Here is a 16,568-nt window from a genome sequence, read left to right on the forward strand (position 1 = left end):
ACGCAAAGTTACCTTCAATCAGAACACGTGCATCGTGTGAATACATCAATATAACATACTTCACAATGCATCGCAGGCACAAAGCTTTCACTTATTCAATGTCTATTCACGCGAATAATTCGTCAAATCGTAAGAAATTGTAGACAATAAGTGGGTGACCTGGAGATTAAAATAATACAACCGACGATATCAGTAACAGAAAAATCAAAGCATTCGTGATGTCACGATCTGGATTTAATTTGATTAAAGGTGTTAATTCGTTCGAGTAACAATAGGTGAGCAATATTAATGATATTGGTAAAAACATCGTTAGAAGTTAAGTTTATTACGTTGAAACAGACAGTAAGACGGTGATTTATTTATTTATAAGTTCTAAAACAACGTGTATGCATAAAATATACAAGAAAATATGGTATCACAAATTTAACTCACATGCACATCAATTATATTAGAACATAAGCAAGCTAACAAGGGAAAAAATAAAACAAGCAACCGCAAAAAAATAACTAAAAATAAAAAATTATACTTTTGGCCAAAATGGCCTGGTTGTTGTAAGTTAGCGATGTCGTTACATAAGATCCACTATAAAAATGTGTATAAAAACGAACCTACCCGTTACTGGCTACAAAACAAAAACTGCTTCCGGTACTCGTTGCTTTTTGCTTTCTTTGCCGAGTTGAAACTCAATGTTATTCATATTTTATGTCAGTCAATAATTGATAAATAGAAATAATATCGTAAAAGAATATAAGAATTTTGTAAAATTTATAATTTAAAACAAATTGAATTATTTATTCATATTATAATAATTACAGAATATCTCAACTAACGTAAGTTTAATGTATTACCTAAATTACATTACACGACTTGTGTGTTTAGGAAACACTAAATATTTTACGATAAAACTGTTTTAATTATTAATCTGAATAATTTAAGAAGTAATATTAACAATGCATATGTAAATTATTAAAATTTATTAATAAGGTATGTTAAAATGGCAATTCACAACCCCAAAATGGCATGACACAAACGCATTTTTTAATGATAAATCAGGAACCCGGTGTAGTTCACTCTCAACAGATCTTATATCGACTTGAATCTAGTACACATTAAACGTTAACCACAAAGATGTAACTTATTTTCGATTATAAAACATAGCATTAAGAATTGTGTAATAAAAGAAAGCTGAATTAAGCAGAATAGTCAATAAATATACACTTTCACATATACATATGTTGGTGCCGAGTGAGACATCTGCAAATATATTAGTCAAATTAACTTTTGCATAATCGGTTAAAGGTATCATCAGCCACCTGTCGGGGCCGTTTCCGCCACCACAAAAACAAATGAATAAAAAAGTAAAGACGAAAGTGTAGGCAGATTATACTTTATTAATTTATACGATAAAAAACGTAGCTCGCGTCCCACAAAAGGGAAAGGGTGTCTCGCGCCCGACTCGCGTGCTGCACTTCGTTTTTTAACGTTTTCTGCGGTTTATTTTTTCGGGTGCATCTCTGTTTTTTAACATTTCCAACGGAATGTTTTTTAACGCGCCATCTTGACGCGCGCGAGTTTTTTTAAATCTCTCCGCCTCGGATGAAACCCTTTTCGTCATGGATCCGCGGATGAAATTCAATGCAACATATGTGTTATTTATGACTTTGCATTAATTTATCTTACACCGAATGTGTACAAAGTGTTTGTGAACAATTCAACACGGCTGCTTTCGTAGCTTAGTTAAAGCATTTCACAGTCCCAAGTTCGATTTACAACGAAAAACTAATTTACTTACCTAACCAATAAATTAAACAGACGCAATAACATCTACCCCACGCAATTGGGGTTGGACACGTACAAAACTCGTTCAAGATAATTTCCTATCATTTGATATATTAAAAAAATATTCGTATATACCATCGAAATGTTTATTGTTTGTGACGATGATTAATATTCATGTAATTTTAACGATTAAGCAATGATTGTAAGATCGAGGAATCTGTAAGTGCGCTATAAAACACGAGCCATGAAAGCGCTATTAAATATTAAAAGTGGAGAAACGGAGAGCTTAACAAGAAATAAAACATTATAAGAGCGAAGTCGCCCCCGGTCGGGCCAGCTATCGGCGCGCCTCAGTTAATGCCTACTTATACCTTATTATATAGCAGAGTTTGCGTTGAGGAACAAAATTAATTGGTTAAAACTCCTCTCAGTATCCAGGGCGGGCCCCCCTTCTCCCTCTTAATTCCACGCTCCCTCCGTCGCCCGAACCCCGTCAGCTCTTTGAACACAACCTACCTAAGAAAAAACAGAAAGTATGAAGTTGAAAGCCGAAGTGTTGTAACTTAATTAAAAATAATCTAATTATTATTTATTTTCTTATAACAGAAAATATACTACAGTTTACTTTAGATCAATTTGTGATAAGTGTAACTTAATTTTCCGTTGCCAAATTTTAAAGAATAGTTCCTAGAATGTAACTTGGCATGATTTTCCGTTGTTGTGTGTGGGGGTGGCGGACGTTCGAGCATGTGCTCGGCTTTTATATTTTGTTAAGATACTTCCACAATGCACATTGCACTTATATACTAGTGATAAATATAAATTTTCTTTATACCAACGTGATATAATTGTTTGTCTGTCAATGTGCATAATTATAAATACAATTACGTAACTCTTTCCTCATATCACACCAATTAAATTCGTAATTATACATATTTAATAATCATTATATGTATTAGCAATTGGCGTAAGTTAATACTAATTAACATTATCAAATTAATACTTCATTAAATGCTAATTTTTTATTCTAAAATTTTTGTGTGATATGGTGGGCATTGGATCAGCCATCTATTTATTTCAATAGTCAATTTTAATACTAAAGCATATTCTTTTATCTCATATTTATCTCAAAATAAATTGTATAATTTGAAATATTTTCTTTCGCGAGTTGCAACCGTTGGCGAGTGCGTAGGTAACGAAGGGCGAAAGCAAAGGGTAGGTCGGGCGGCGAGGGCGGGCGGCGGGACGCGGGGCGGGGGCTCGTTGCCACTTCTCCAAATAAATTATAATTCGCCCGCTTTCTTACAACGCTTTACCTCTCCTACTGTTTAAAAGATATTCATTAAAATTGCGAGACAATGCTTTGAAAAAATTGTTTTGTTTTAAATCAAAGCCTACGTGAAATCACTACTTTAAATTTTTTTATTATGAATAACGCTTCGACGATCAAAATTCTTTCAAGTATACAGGTCATACCGTCATAACAGGGTTATAGCATAAACAACTTAGAGAATACACTCAATGTTCTATGCTGTTAATGCTATATTAATCTAATCTAATCTGTAAATACTCTATGCAGAGTATTACAGAATATATAGGGTGCGGTGTCAAACTTACTATATCAGTAAAGCGTCTTAAAACATTACACATCGTAGTAACGAATAGCATTTTAAATAAGAGTTATCCATGATTTGTATTTTTTTTAATTAAATTTTTTTTAAAGACAATTCACACCAATTGACCTAGTCCCATGCTAAGCTGGTGAAGCTTGTGTTATGGGTACTAGACAACGGATATACATACATATTATAGATAGATGGACATATAAATACATATTTAAACACCCAAGACCTAAGCATAACACCAAATGCTCATCACATCGATGTTCGTCTCAGCCGGGGATCGAACCCGGGACCCATGGATTCGCAGTCAGGTACTAACCACTAGACCAATGAGTCGTCAATAAAGCTGATCTAAGTATAACCACTTCATATGTATTATTATAGCAGATATATTAGCTGTATGGACTTTTAAAAAGCTTAAATTACTTCTTTTACTTTTAACTAGATAATACTTGTGAAAAAGTTATTGAATTTATAACTATCGTTTCATTTATCACTACTGTATACTATATTTATGAACCTATATTCACATCTGGACCACTAGATGGCGCCCCGTATTATTCCAATGTTTCAAATTTTGTACACTATCATTTTTGTATCATTTAAAGTTGATATAATGAGTATAGATACAAGTATGGGTGTTGCACACTTGGCAGCTAGTGGACTGTGAAATGTGTGTTAAATTTATATGTCATCAATGTCAGGAGTACGAGTATCTGTATAACATATTTAGTGCTGGCTGAACTAGATAGCTAAATATGAGAGGGAGATAATTAAGAACTTAGCAACCCTACGGACCCCTAAGCCCTAGAGATATTAATAATAGCTTCTGTATGTTGCATATAAGTAGTTATCAAAACCTTCCAATAAAAACAACTAAAGAAAAGCTAACCTTTACGGTCTTCGTCTAGGATATGCAGTTTGCGTATCCATCATAAGGAATACACCATATATGTCCAAGGGATAAATAAAAAACAAATGAAAAACTGTTTAAATAACAAACATCTGTTTATTTCTCAATATGTACTGGACATCAATAAGAAATACATAAATTCATACAATAACTATTAATTATTTTACATTCGTAACCTATTATTTGTACAAGAGATTATGACAGACGAACGTCTAATTCGGATTTTACATGAGGTAGATAGTGGCAGTTGAGATCTGTATCACAAAACAATCCTACGATGGCACACTTGGACCCTACTACTAAATAAAAATAATACTAAACAAATATATTTAATAGGAACTTAAATGATTGCAGAAAGCCTTCGTTCTAATGAGGTAATTGTAATATCAGTCTCAGCATATAGCTTAGTGTGTAAATTATACATATGAGATCTCAATAGAGTTGAAGTATAGAAAATATTTAAGTTTTTGGCTATTTACCCTGCCTGTGTCTGAAATGAGGTAGACCGGTACGACTAACATTAAACTAACTACGACCATATAACATTAATTGTCTACTAGTCGACATTTATTTGTACACATCAATTTTTGTACCAATAATTTCTTTGGGAATACTTAATACACTAGACCCTTAATCCTTACGAAAATAAAATAATAATAATCAACAATCAATACAATTACAATCGTAGTGTGCTCGAACAAACGTCCTCAAATAAAACGAAAAAAATCACACTATAACTAGTAGGAAACTAATACCCGTAAGAACAAATTGCAATAATGAATGCAGCTTTGACACGAAAACACCATTGTAAGCCATATGCACCTCCAATAAGGTCTCATTTACAATGTACACAATCGAAATTGTTACTCATGAGACATCTCATTCGAGATATAAATGGCTTTGGTGTTCACTTATAACGTAATAGCCATAAGACTACATAATCTTTATTCTAACAATAATATGAAACCACGAACGGTATATAGCGGTTATCCGCAATTTATTATCAATACACTTTGATTAAATATTTACATATATTATTCTCTATTAACAGCGATCGTCACCGAAACGACTTATACGTGAATATTTATGTACTAACAGATAAATAATAAATAATTTATGACAGCAATATTTACAAAGAAGCACGCTGCGTTCGACTCCTTCGATAGTGATTCGCTTACTCGGGGCTGCCTCGATTTTATCGATAAAATAATTACCTACTTACAAGTAAAAGCTCCATTGATCTCAAATAATTATCCCCTACACGTGTTGTGTATCGCTGTTTTCTACATTGTTTAATGTTTAAAATTTAATAAAAAGAACTGAAACGATCACATTTCGCAAGTTATAGAAATTTTTCCAGAATTGGCTATAATAAGGGTGATTAAAACCCGGTTGGGTTCTCGTGAGGCGCGATGGATGAGGGCTCACACAATACCTTCGTCTTTGTCCACCCAACGGAACTACCGCCCGAATCAATACTTATTTAATCACCGATTGTTAACAAGCCTTTGTCGCTGAAATAATAAGGCAATGTCGCGACCTTATCCGCGAGCCTATTCCGGTTAACGCCATTCGAAGAGCTACAGATTTTTAGTTTACGGCGTAACGAACAACTTTTTTATGTTAAGAACAAACAATAGTCAACTCATAAATCAAAAAATCCATTATACAATTTGCTTTTGCATATTTTTTCGTCAGTTCAGAACAATACAACAAAAAGTGTCTCGTTTTTGCAGCCCTTGCGCTTATGCAAATGGAACGGCAATAAAGTTTTAAAGTGTAACACGGTTGAACAAGAGTATTGCGAATTCGTTATCATAAAAACTGAAAGGACGGCTACCTAAAGCGCATCAGTAGTCTTACGGAGAAATAAACAAAAGCAAAATAGCTGACCGTTACAATTTTTTAGAGCAATGGTTTCTTTGGAAATTATTACAAAAATAGAGCATTACTTTAATGAGGGTAAAAACGCCGAGTAAGCGAGGTAACATCGAAGTAAAAAATTGGCGAAAACGCTGCTCTACGCAAAAGGAACTCGTATACCGGCTCATGAGTGCGCGGCGAGAGGCCCGTTGTGCGCGCCCACTACGCGGAGTGCACGCGCAGGTCAGTGGGGGAGTCCGGCGTCGCTGGCCTGCGAGGAAGGGACAGGTCCTCCGGCTCCGTCTGCTCGGGCCAATCGTCCCAACGCCAGTCTGCGGCCGGCGGGCTGGGAGTGCCCGGTTCACATCCGCTACTGGGACAGCGGTGCAGAGCAGCCGCTTGCCGACGTCTAAACCTGGCGCCGCAACGGCACGCGAATGGCGCATCTCCTTCGTGGACCAAAGCGTGCGCTTTCAACTGATTGGAGTCTGAAAACCTGGCTGGACATCGGGCACAGGCGTAGGGTCTCTCACCGGTGTGCACGCGCAGGTGTCGCCGCAGGTTAGCAACTTGAACGAAATGTCGAGGGCAATGGGGACAACTGTATGGCTTTTCTCCTGTGTGTAGACGCAAGTGGGTTTTAAGGTGATGATCCCTTGTGAAGCGTTTGTGACATTCACCGCATTCGAATGGCTTCTCGCCGGTGTGAGTGCGTTCGTGGTTTTGGAGAACATGTTTGTAGCCAAATGACCGGGAGCAGACCTTGCAAGTGAACAGTTTGTCGCGAGGAGGATCGGTGGCACCGGGAGACGACCCTGATGATGGTGGCGAAAGAGGTGCAGTGGAGGTGTCGTCAAGTTTAGGGGTTCTTCGTCGTTTACGGGCACGATCCAGCTCAGGAGCAGGGGGTGGCAAAAGCGGTGGAGGTGGAGAAGGAGGCCAGGCAGCCAACAGAGCATTCGAGTACAGCTCAGCTGGTAAACCCGCCACCAGCGCTGCCGCTCGCGTGGCCAGCAGCCTCTCCGCTAGCATTGGCAAAGTATCTTCCCGCATACTTGATAGAGATCTTACCGATACACCTGCGGACAAAGAAAACCTTGTTAATTTATTTCTAAAAATGAATTTCAATTTTTAAAAACGCCGTTATACTAAATGGGCTAAATAAACAGCTGAAACTGCATGTCGAAGAATGTGTCGTACTTCCGATATGGGTTACAGCCAACCTAAGCAAACGCACAGTCGAACCTATCGATAGCACACTTATCAGTGAGAGGAGGCAAAAAATACGGCAAAAAGTGTAAGCCAGACGTAGCGGAGGAAACATTTGGTCGCAATCACGCGGCTGCAGGTCGCTTCCGCCCCGACCTGTTGCGCAAATTACCTCCTGAACAACATAGCATGGAAATGTTCCGATATTAATAAAATAGCACTATTTATTTCATGGCAGTTTAGAAGAGAAAGTCTCTTAATAGAATATAAAGTAAAACTTCTTATATTTTTTTTCTATTACGTCAACGCAGTAATATACATAAATTATACAAGTCCGGTAAAATAAGGAGGCGCGAATGCTCAGTCTTCCATAATGGAATTAATTATTCCAAAGGCGGCCTCCACCCGCGGTCCTCCCAAATTATATTCAAATATTAATTTCGACGAAGAAAAGCCTTTTGAGAGCACTTAATTAAAATTAGACAAAATCATAATTGAAAGTTCTCCTCGAGGCGTGAAGAGGATGAGCGGAGGGAAGCGTTCTTACATTATCTACTTAGACGTCGAATTAATTTCGGCCGCTTTAAATTGAATCTACGATTTCTATAGGTATATTTATAACGACTTACTTATTACTTGCGAATAACGTTAAAATCGCAATTGAATTGATAATATTTTTTAATAATAGTAATATTACATTTTTACAAATTGCCATACTCATAATTCTAATTAATTTTGTAAATGATTCACCTTATTACCGCTTATACAAGAAGTTTTAAGGCTGGCGAAATGTTATTACCACGAATTGTTAATTATAGTTTTTTTTTCTAAGTAATTTAAAAAAAATATTGAATTCATTTACATTTGATTTATTGTATACCAATACTTAAATACAAACACAATTTTAAATCATCCACACGCAAATTTGACAAATTTTGAATTTCGAAGTAGTAGCCTGTGATAGTACGTCACGTCGCGTCCCTTAAATATCGTAACTGTTTCAGTTTTCTTTATCTAGTAAATCCAAAATATGATAGTTTGTATAATATTGTTTGTATATTATGTTTGTTTAAATAGAAACTCGAGTTAAAGTAGTTAATCAATCGTTCAACTTGATGCGGCAATTTAAAAGGCAAATATCTCGCTCAACATAAAATGTTATAAAATTCGCGTTTATATACATTAAAGTATATTTATTTAAATGCGTACTTACTTTAAAAAGACAATGAAATATTTTTAAATAAAATTTTAAAGTGCCCATTTGATAATAACGTACTTATGTAAAATATATTATTTTTTTTACAATAAACAGATAATCACATATCACCAGTAATAAATCAACAACCAAAAAGATTCAAGATATAATAGACTATTGAAGTATGTTTAATGGATAATAAAAATCAGTCAATATGGAATATGCAATAGTGAACCCCGACGGATAGCGCGATAAATTTTGTAAGGTACCGCACCCTTCCGATCACCGCTTTTTATGTGTTAAAGAGTTGTAATTATCCGCTCTTTATACGCCATAAATATTTGTCAATAACCCATATTCAATACTTTTATGGACTCACCGGCGGTCTGCCACTCCATAACTCATTGCGCTAGGGTTCACTGATAACAGACGGTATGGTTTTCTTTTGTCATACTTTACTTCTTACATAACATCAAGTTTATGCTTTTATAGACATTTTTCATATCAATAAAAAACTTAATCTTCATTCGCATTAAATTGATTAATGTTATCAAATTAAATAACTTTTAAATATTACTTAGTAATTCTTAATTACGGACAGTAGGTAAAATTATTGAGAAAAAAATTTGTTTTAACAATTATTTTAGGAATTGTTAATTGTTTTTGTTAATTAAACTTCCGTTATCATATGATTTAATTATAAGTTTAAATCATATCATTAACTATTAATTATCTTTATATATATTGTAAGTAACAATTTTAAGTAAAAAAGTCAGTAATGGATGCTGGACATAGACAACACAATCACTTCTTTGAGATTTGTCAAAATATAGTTTAACAATTTTAAGAGTTGAATTGGAAACAGTACCAATAATTTAATTCATGATTCAAATAGTTTAGTTCTTTTAATAGTTTTTTGTACTTGATTTCGCTAGTCGTGTCCGCGGGTTCGTAGTGTATGTAGGTCAATTTGTTTGTTGTATCCTGTGTTTGTCCTAATTTTGTGACCAAATAAAAAAAAAGTTACCAAAACAACGGCCTAATTTCTAACCAACTTAAATGAGATTAAAGAGTCAGGTAACGTATTGCTGGAGATTAGAGTTCGTACGGTTTCGGCTATTTAGGGTTAAGTACAACCTTTTTTGGCTTCTGCTAACCCTGACTATTTGTTCTGGCTACACACTAAAACAAGGACATTAAACTGTTCAAGTCAAAAACATTAGAATATGTTTTATAACATAATGTATATTTCTTATGTCATGTCTAAAGTATTTCTTATAATAATTGTGTAAACTACGTGTGTGCGTAACTACCATGTTAATTAATTTCAACAACAAACTAGTAATGAATATATGTAGTATGTTTTCTCGTTAAAATTGTTTTATAAATTTTTATATTGAAATAAAATTTTCTTTAAAATTAAAACATATTTTAGATATAGATATAGATTGTTTGTAAACATTTGTATGATGAAATGTTATAATTTTAGGAATACAATTAACTTCCAAAACACACTAAAAACTATCCTGTTTTTAAAATATACTTTGATTTAATAAGCTTCTTTCAAATGTAATCTAATAACTGCTTAATAGTCAAGAAAAGACGTAATAAAAAAATTGTTAAAAAGTGTTTTCTAATATTTACCGTTGAAAATGTTTGTAAGAGTCTTTTCTTAAACGGTGTACCGGTATTAATATTCACATTTTCTTTCATAATAAAGTTTTATAGAACTCGTAGTTTATTTCGTAGCGGCAGCGTAGAATTGCTACGAGGCACTCACTCGCGGGAGGCTACGCTTGACTGAGTCTAAAATGCAAATAACCCATGTGTGCGGCCGTCACACCGCCCAATCATAGCGCATTATACACGCATGCCAAATACTCGCATACAAACTTACTAATAAATATGCACTAACTAAATAAAAATAAAAAAAACAAACCTCGAGAATTCTGCGACGATTGCAGCGATATGGCCATCTCACACCAATTTCACAACATTTACACCAGATAACTAATTGTTAAACGTCCAATACGACAAATGATTAAAACGTTGGCATGTTCCGCGATTTATTTCGTTCTGTGATACGACCGTTCTCGTTGAGACCTACCACAACACTGGTTTGATCTGAGTTCGTGCCGGCCGCCCCTATGCGCGGTAAACACACCCCACGAGGGAGGGGTCTCGAGCCCCCTGCCCCCGCGTTGCACTCGTGCACGCAATGCATTTTTATGGCCACTACATTATGTTCCTTGTAGTTTTTTCGGGACGAACACATAAGCACTTTTTTATGTTTACGGCTCCCGTATGGGTCGGTGCTTTCTCTTACTAATTCGAGAAATTTACTATCCCTGCCTTCTGTTTTGGGATACAATAAAGATGTAACTTTCTCTGCGTGTAAGAGTTTTTTTAATTTACTTTGTGTTTTGGAAACTAGGTTTAGCAACTAACGACGGTTACGGTTTTAAGGAAACACGCAATGCTCTTAATTATGATTATAGTAATTAACTTGTTGAAAGTATGAATTATAGGTATTGTAAATATTTCCTTTATAGCCTGGACTATTTAAAAAGTAATCAAATAATAGGAAAAAGCTCATTAGACATGAAAGTTTCTATTGTTTCATATTAAATGTTTTTTTAGCGCTGTTGGGTTCAGCGTGCAACTCCCATCCCTGAGGTCGTAGGTTTGATCACCAGCTGTGCACTAATGGACTTTCTGTCTAAGTGCGCAACATTCGCTAGAATGGTGAAGGAAAACATTGTGAGGTAACCGGCTTGCCTTTGACCCAAAAACGTTGACGGCGTATGTCAGACACAGGAGGCTGATCACCTACTTGCTTATTATATTGACAAATGATCATGAAACAGATACAGAAATCTGAGGGCCAAACCTAAGGAAGCAACTATTCAAGTTACAATATTTGTTTGCAATATAGCAGAAAAAAATATACATTATGTTAATTAGTAGATAGTTATACAAGGTAAATTACAATGTAAATTTAACTCGATAAAACGATCAATTAACACATTGTTATGCAATTAATTTCTAGAATCATAATTAACATTAGTTCAAATCTAAATATCCTTTGATTTATTATGAAATAAGTAATTACTATACATCGATTTGCAGTTAACTAAAACTTATTAGTAAATCTAGTTACTGATTCATAGGTTAACATCACGATGTGACTGAATACATTTATTAAATCGGTGTCTTAAATTTAATGTGCTTTGAAATGAATCTGTACCTATACGAGTAGTATTTCTTTACATATGTAGGCAAAATACCGTCAAAGTCTCTAAATCAACGTTGACCCCATATTTTGTGTCAAAGAAAACGCACTCAGTCTTCACTCATATTATTAATGACAAACGCGTTTTAACATTTGTTGTTGTAGAGCCTTCCGCGACAACAATTTGAAATTGACGCTGAAAATTAAATTAACAAACTGTTCACGTATATAGCTTATAAAACCACTTAAATCGCTTATAATTTTGTTATATTATCTAATAACTAGGGACAAAGAAAAGACCTCAATCAATTTCTAAACGTTTCTCAATAGTTTGACTTAATATTGTTAATCACCTGCTGACACTATTAATATTTAAAAGAAATCTCATATACATTTATTTGTATGATTGTGATATATTTTTTAGTGAAAAATAGTGTATACTTAAATAATAAGATATACAATATGTAAAAGAAAATTGCAGTTAATTAATTATTTCTAAACGCATTACTAGCATTATAGTATCTGCATTGGCTAAACTCTTAATTGTCTAATGAGATAATAAAAGATCGTTTCGAGGTATTATTTATCATATAATGTCGCTGGTTTCTGTTCGTATATACAACCAACCTCAAAGTACTTCAATAGGCCCTCATATTGACTCAAAGACAACACATAAAAAGCATAAGTGTCGTACCAAGCAGCGTGTCGCGTAAATTAAGCGTTTTTATCGCTTGCTTTGGCTATTTTTAGCGGTTTCACTATTTATTCCTGTTTTAGTAGCACGCGCCCCAACTTTTTATCCCGAAGTAGATGAGGAAGCGGAGTATCGTCTAATAACTCTATTATTAGGATAAGTTCCTGGCGTTTGGTAGATAAAAGCATATTTACATATTATTCAGTTATTATGAGTTATTGAAATCCATAAACAATGTTACAGATTTTAAAAATGAAATCCTAAATAGTAATGTATATCCTAAATTAATTGGTTTTCACCGCATTGGCACATAACTGTATAAATAATATTTGTTTTTTTTTTGTTACAGGAGGCAGACGGGCTCACCACGTTAAGTGATACCGCCGCCCATGGACACTCGCACTGCCAGAAGGCTCGCAAGCTCGCTGCCAGCATTTAAAGAGTTGGTACGCTCTTTTCTAGAAGGACCCTAAGTCGAATTGATTCGGAAATACTTTAGTGGGCAGCTGGTTCCACATCGTGGTGGTTTGCGGCAGAAATAACCTTAAGAAACGCTCATTTGTGAAACGACGGACGTCAAGGTGATACGGATGGTGTTTTGTATTCTGCCTTGATGTCCGATGATGAAACTCAGCTGCAGGTATTAGTCCGAACAACTCCTCTGAATACTCTCCATGGTAAATGCGGTAGAAGATGCAGAGAGATCCCACATCTCTACGCAACGCCAAGGGCTCAAGCCGCTCGTAAAGTGACTGGTCTTCGAATAAATAAATCAGTGGCACTACAACCATTTTTAGGTCTGGGCCTCAGATTTCTGTATCTGTTTCATGTTCATTTGTCAATCAAATAGGCAACTAGGTGATCAGCAGCCTGACACACGCCGTCGGCTTTTTGGGTCTAAGGCAAGTCGGTTTCGTCACGATGATAGAAAGACCATTGTTGCACCAGTCGGGGCTCAAACCTACGACCACAGATATGAGAGTCGCACGTTGAAGTTACTAGGCCAACTCTGCTCTGTGTATACAATTTTTATGTGTACTGGACTATCTTGTTAGTAAACATTAAGTCTTGGACTACAAGTAGATCAAGAAATTATCTAAATAAGGATAGTCATGTTCTTAAATATGTTCCATAAATACAATCATTATTAGAGAAAGCTTTGTATACGTTTTATATTTATAAACCGACCCCTTATTTAGCCACTGATAATTATGAAAGAAAACACTTCTTTCACTCACAATGCACGGTGAAGATTGTTAGTTTTTTAAGCGTGCCCACCTGCTGTCGTCGCGTGCCTACGTTTCTTGTGGAAATTTAAACTGTATATATATGTAGTTACGTTTCATTTTAGACTGAAGAATGTGAACACGGTGCACTTTTTTAAGATAAAAAATCACTCATTTCTTTTATATGTTTTGTCCTTATCTCTCAGGATGTTTAGGCTTGTTATCTGGCACACGCTGTCGCACCTTGCCTTCGGAAGCAGAAATGTACCAGATCTTTAAATTAGATCTTTGTTATTTGCAAGTTTCGCAAGGCAGGTGCATTTTATCCTATATCAATAAAATAATCATTAATTAGATCGGCGGTTAAAACATAGTTTTGCTATAATAAACATCGACGTAATTTATGAGGGTGTTAAACATAAAGAAAACAGAGGGATTTTTTAAAGTTTATTTGAATTTTAAACTTAGATACACTACTTACTACGAAATTCGATGTTTTAACATATTATAGATCAGCATGTATGACTATGTTATAGTCAGATGTTACAGAAATTTCTTAAGGACGAAGATGATTTATTTATTTATATAGTAAAGCAAATGATATTTATTAATGTTTTAAATTTGTTTTTCATTAAAAATATTGAATATAATAATTATATTACAAATTTGCATATTTCATTAAGGAAACACTGTATAATATTGATCAATCACTACATAACTATCCGTTCTTGGTAAAAATATGTTCAGAAATACTAACAAACCCTTCTCTTATCTAATTCTAAAACTATATTAGATTTAAATACAATCAATAAAAAATATTTGAATATTGTAATGTTCACAATTTATCGTTTAATAACCACAATATGGAGTTTTTTTTAAATAAAGTTTCATATTAAAATACTTCATCTATCTCTAGATCAGAAGGAATATTGTCAGAATAATGCGTATTCAGAAACCTTATCGTTGGAAGGCTTGACCTAAGTACAGACCAAGGTTCATTAAAAGCGAAAGTTGGGTGAAAGCTATTGTTTTCGAGGGTGGGACCACCCTCGCTTTCATCTCAACTCTTTGAAGCGACAATTAAGCCTTGCCAAGGAGAATTCAAGGACGTTTGACCCAAAAGTTGCTTTTAAAACCAGTTTCTTTTCGCAAGGGTTATTCGCACTTTGTCGGACCTTAGACAATGGAACCCTTTCACTTTTACGATAGCAATTGCCCATCTGCATAATGGTAGGTAAACATTAAAGTATTTTTTTAGTCAGTAATGAAAGAACAATATCGATTTCAATAGATTACATTGCAAAGGTGAAAAAATATACTATGTAGATTAATAGTTAATCAATACAAGAGAAATGTTAGTAATGGTATTGTAACGTAGGTATATAACGAAGGGTCCTTCCAAGGTCGTCAAAACTTATAATAGTTTTCATTAAAAGCAACCTTTTTAAAATATGAAACTTTGATAGCATAATTTAGGTACTACTCATATACCAAACCGCAAGTTCATGAGTGTAGCATTCGGATTATTTCTATTTAAACGTCACAAACTTCTTTATGAATAACTACTACCATGTATTGTCTTTCTTTTGCGCGTAAACATATTTATATGAATATTGTCTTACATTTGCTGTAATAGATTCATTTAAGAAGCTGTTTTTACTTAAAGCTAAATCAAACGTGCCAAAGTTATGAAACCAAGCGATATTATTCCTAGAAACGCAAACAAAGGGTTCCGAAATGCGCAAGCAATTTGTCCTATTGCGTTGTCTAATGAAACAATAGTATTTTTGACTATTTTGGCAAATTGGAGCGATATACTTTTATGGCTCTGCCGGTGTATTGTTAAATATTCTTGCAAAAATTACAATGCCGCTGCCGGGATCCTTTGACAAAGCCATTTTACATAACAAAACAAAGCTTTTGTTTTTGTAGTAAATAAAACATTGATACACACATTTTTCTAAAATATTGTCCAAAATCAGAATAATTTGTTATAATAAAAATACTAGTCGAAAAATATATGCAACTTGAGTTTAAGTATTATTTACCATGATCAGTACCATATACTATATATGTATAATGTATATAGTAAATAAATAACTTCATATATAACACGTGCACAGTGTATTTGAACCCCTAGGCAGCACAATTAATTGATTTCTCTTTATGAGCCCGAATTGTGACTTGTTGCTGTTGTTCTACTTGCCTAAAAGATGTGTGACACACAGAAATGTGTCCGTCCCATTGGGACACATGACTTGTGAATACACGTTATGCTAAACATTGTTCTTATGCAACATAATTGCGTATTATTACAATTCGATCCCTTCCGTGTGAGCGACAGATGTGCCGAGGAAATTATAAAAATTGTGAATATTTCATTCACTTTATTGCGTATTCGGCCGTTACGAATCAATTGAACACAATGGACTTGAGTTTAGCCAGTTTTTTTTGTATTTGCTGTGGATTTTAATGTAAATTTTAGGAAACATAACTGGGAAGGGATCAAGAATCAATTGATACAATATAAATACAATCTTGTGATTGATTAGAAACTTGTTTGCAGAGATTGACGGTTGTATTAAATGTTTAATTGTCACGTTTTTATAATATTAATCAATGGCAGTAATTATAAATTCGGATCAGTTATTGTGATTTCAAATGACATTTTTCGTTATACTTGTTTTACAAACCGCTATACAGCTGTTATTTCACTCTAGAAATAATAATAAACACATAAATATACACACAAAAATTCTAGATGATGTAAATGGGTGGTATAAAATATGTTTGTATTATGTGGAATCCACTCTCAGTGGGTATCTTCTCTGGGAG

At 34.4% G+C, this 16,568-nt stretch overlaps 1 protein-coding gene across 1 annotated transcript; it reads right to left on the reverse strand.

The window, feature by feature from the left end:
• Positions 1-4,494: 4,494 nt before the first annotated feature.
• Positions 4,495-10,676, reverse strand: LOC125061501 (protein krueppel-like). Its single transcript, XM_047666976.1, has 2 exons — positions 10,521-10,676; positions 4,495-7,256 (listed from the first exon to the last, which is right to left on the reverse strand). Exons 1-2 carry the CDS (start codon positions 10,555-10,557, stop codon positions 6,400-6,402), a joined length of 894 nt encoding a protein of 297 aa, XP_047522932.1. The 5' UTR covers positions 10,558-10,676; the 3' UTR covers positions 4,495-6,399.
• Positions 10,677-16,568: the final 5,892 nt, after the last annotated feature.

Source organism: Pieris napi, chromosome 23 (assembly GCF_905475465.1).
Source record: "Pieris napi chromosome 23, ilPieNapi1.2, whole genome shotgun sequence".
Classification (NCBI taxonomy): Eukaryota; Metazoa; Arthropoda; class Insecta; order Lepidoptera; family Pieridae; genus Pieris; species Pieris napi.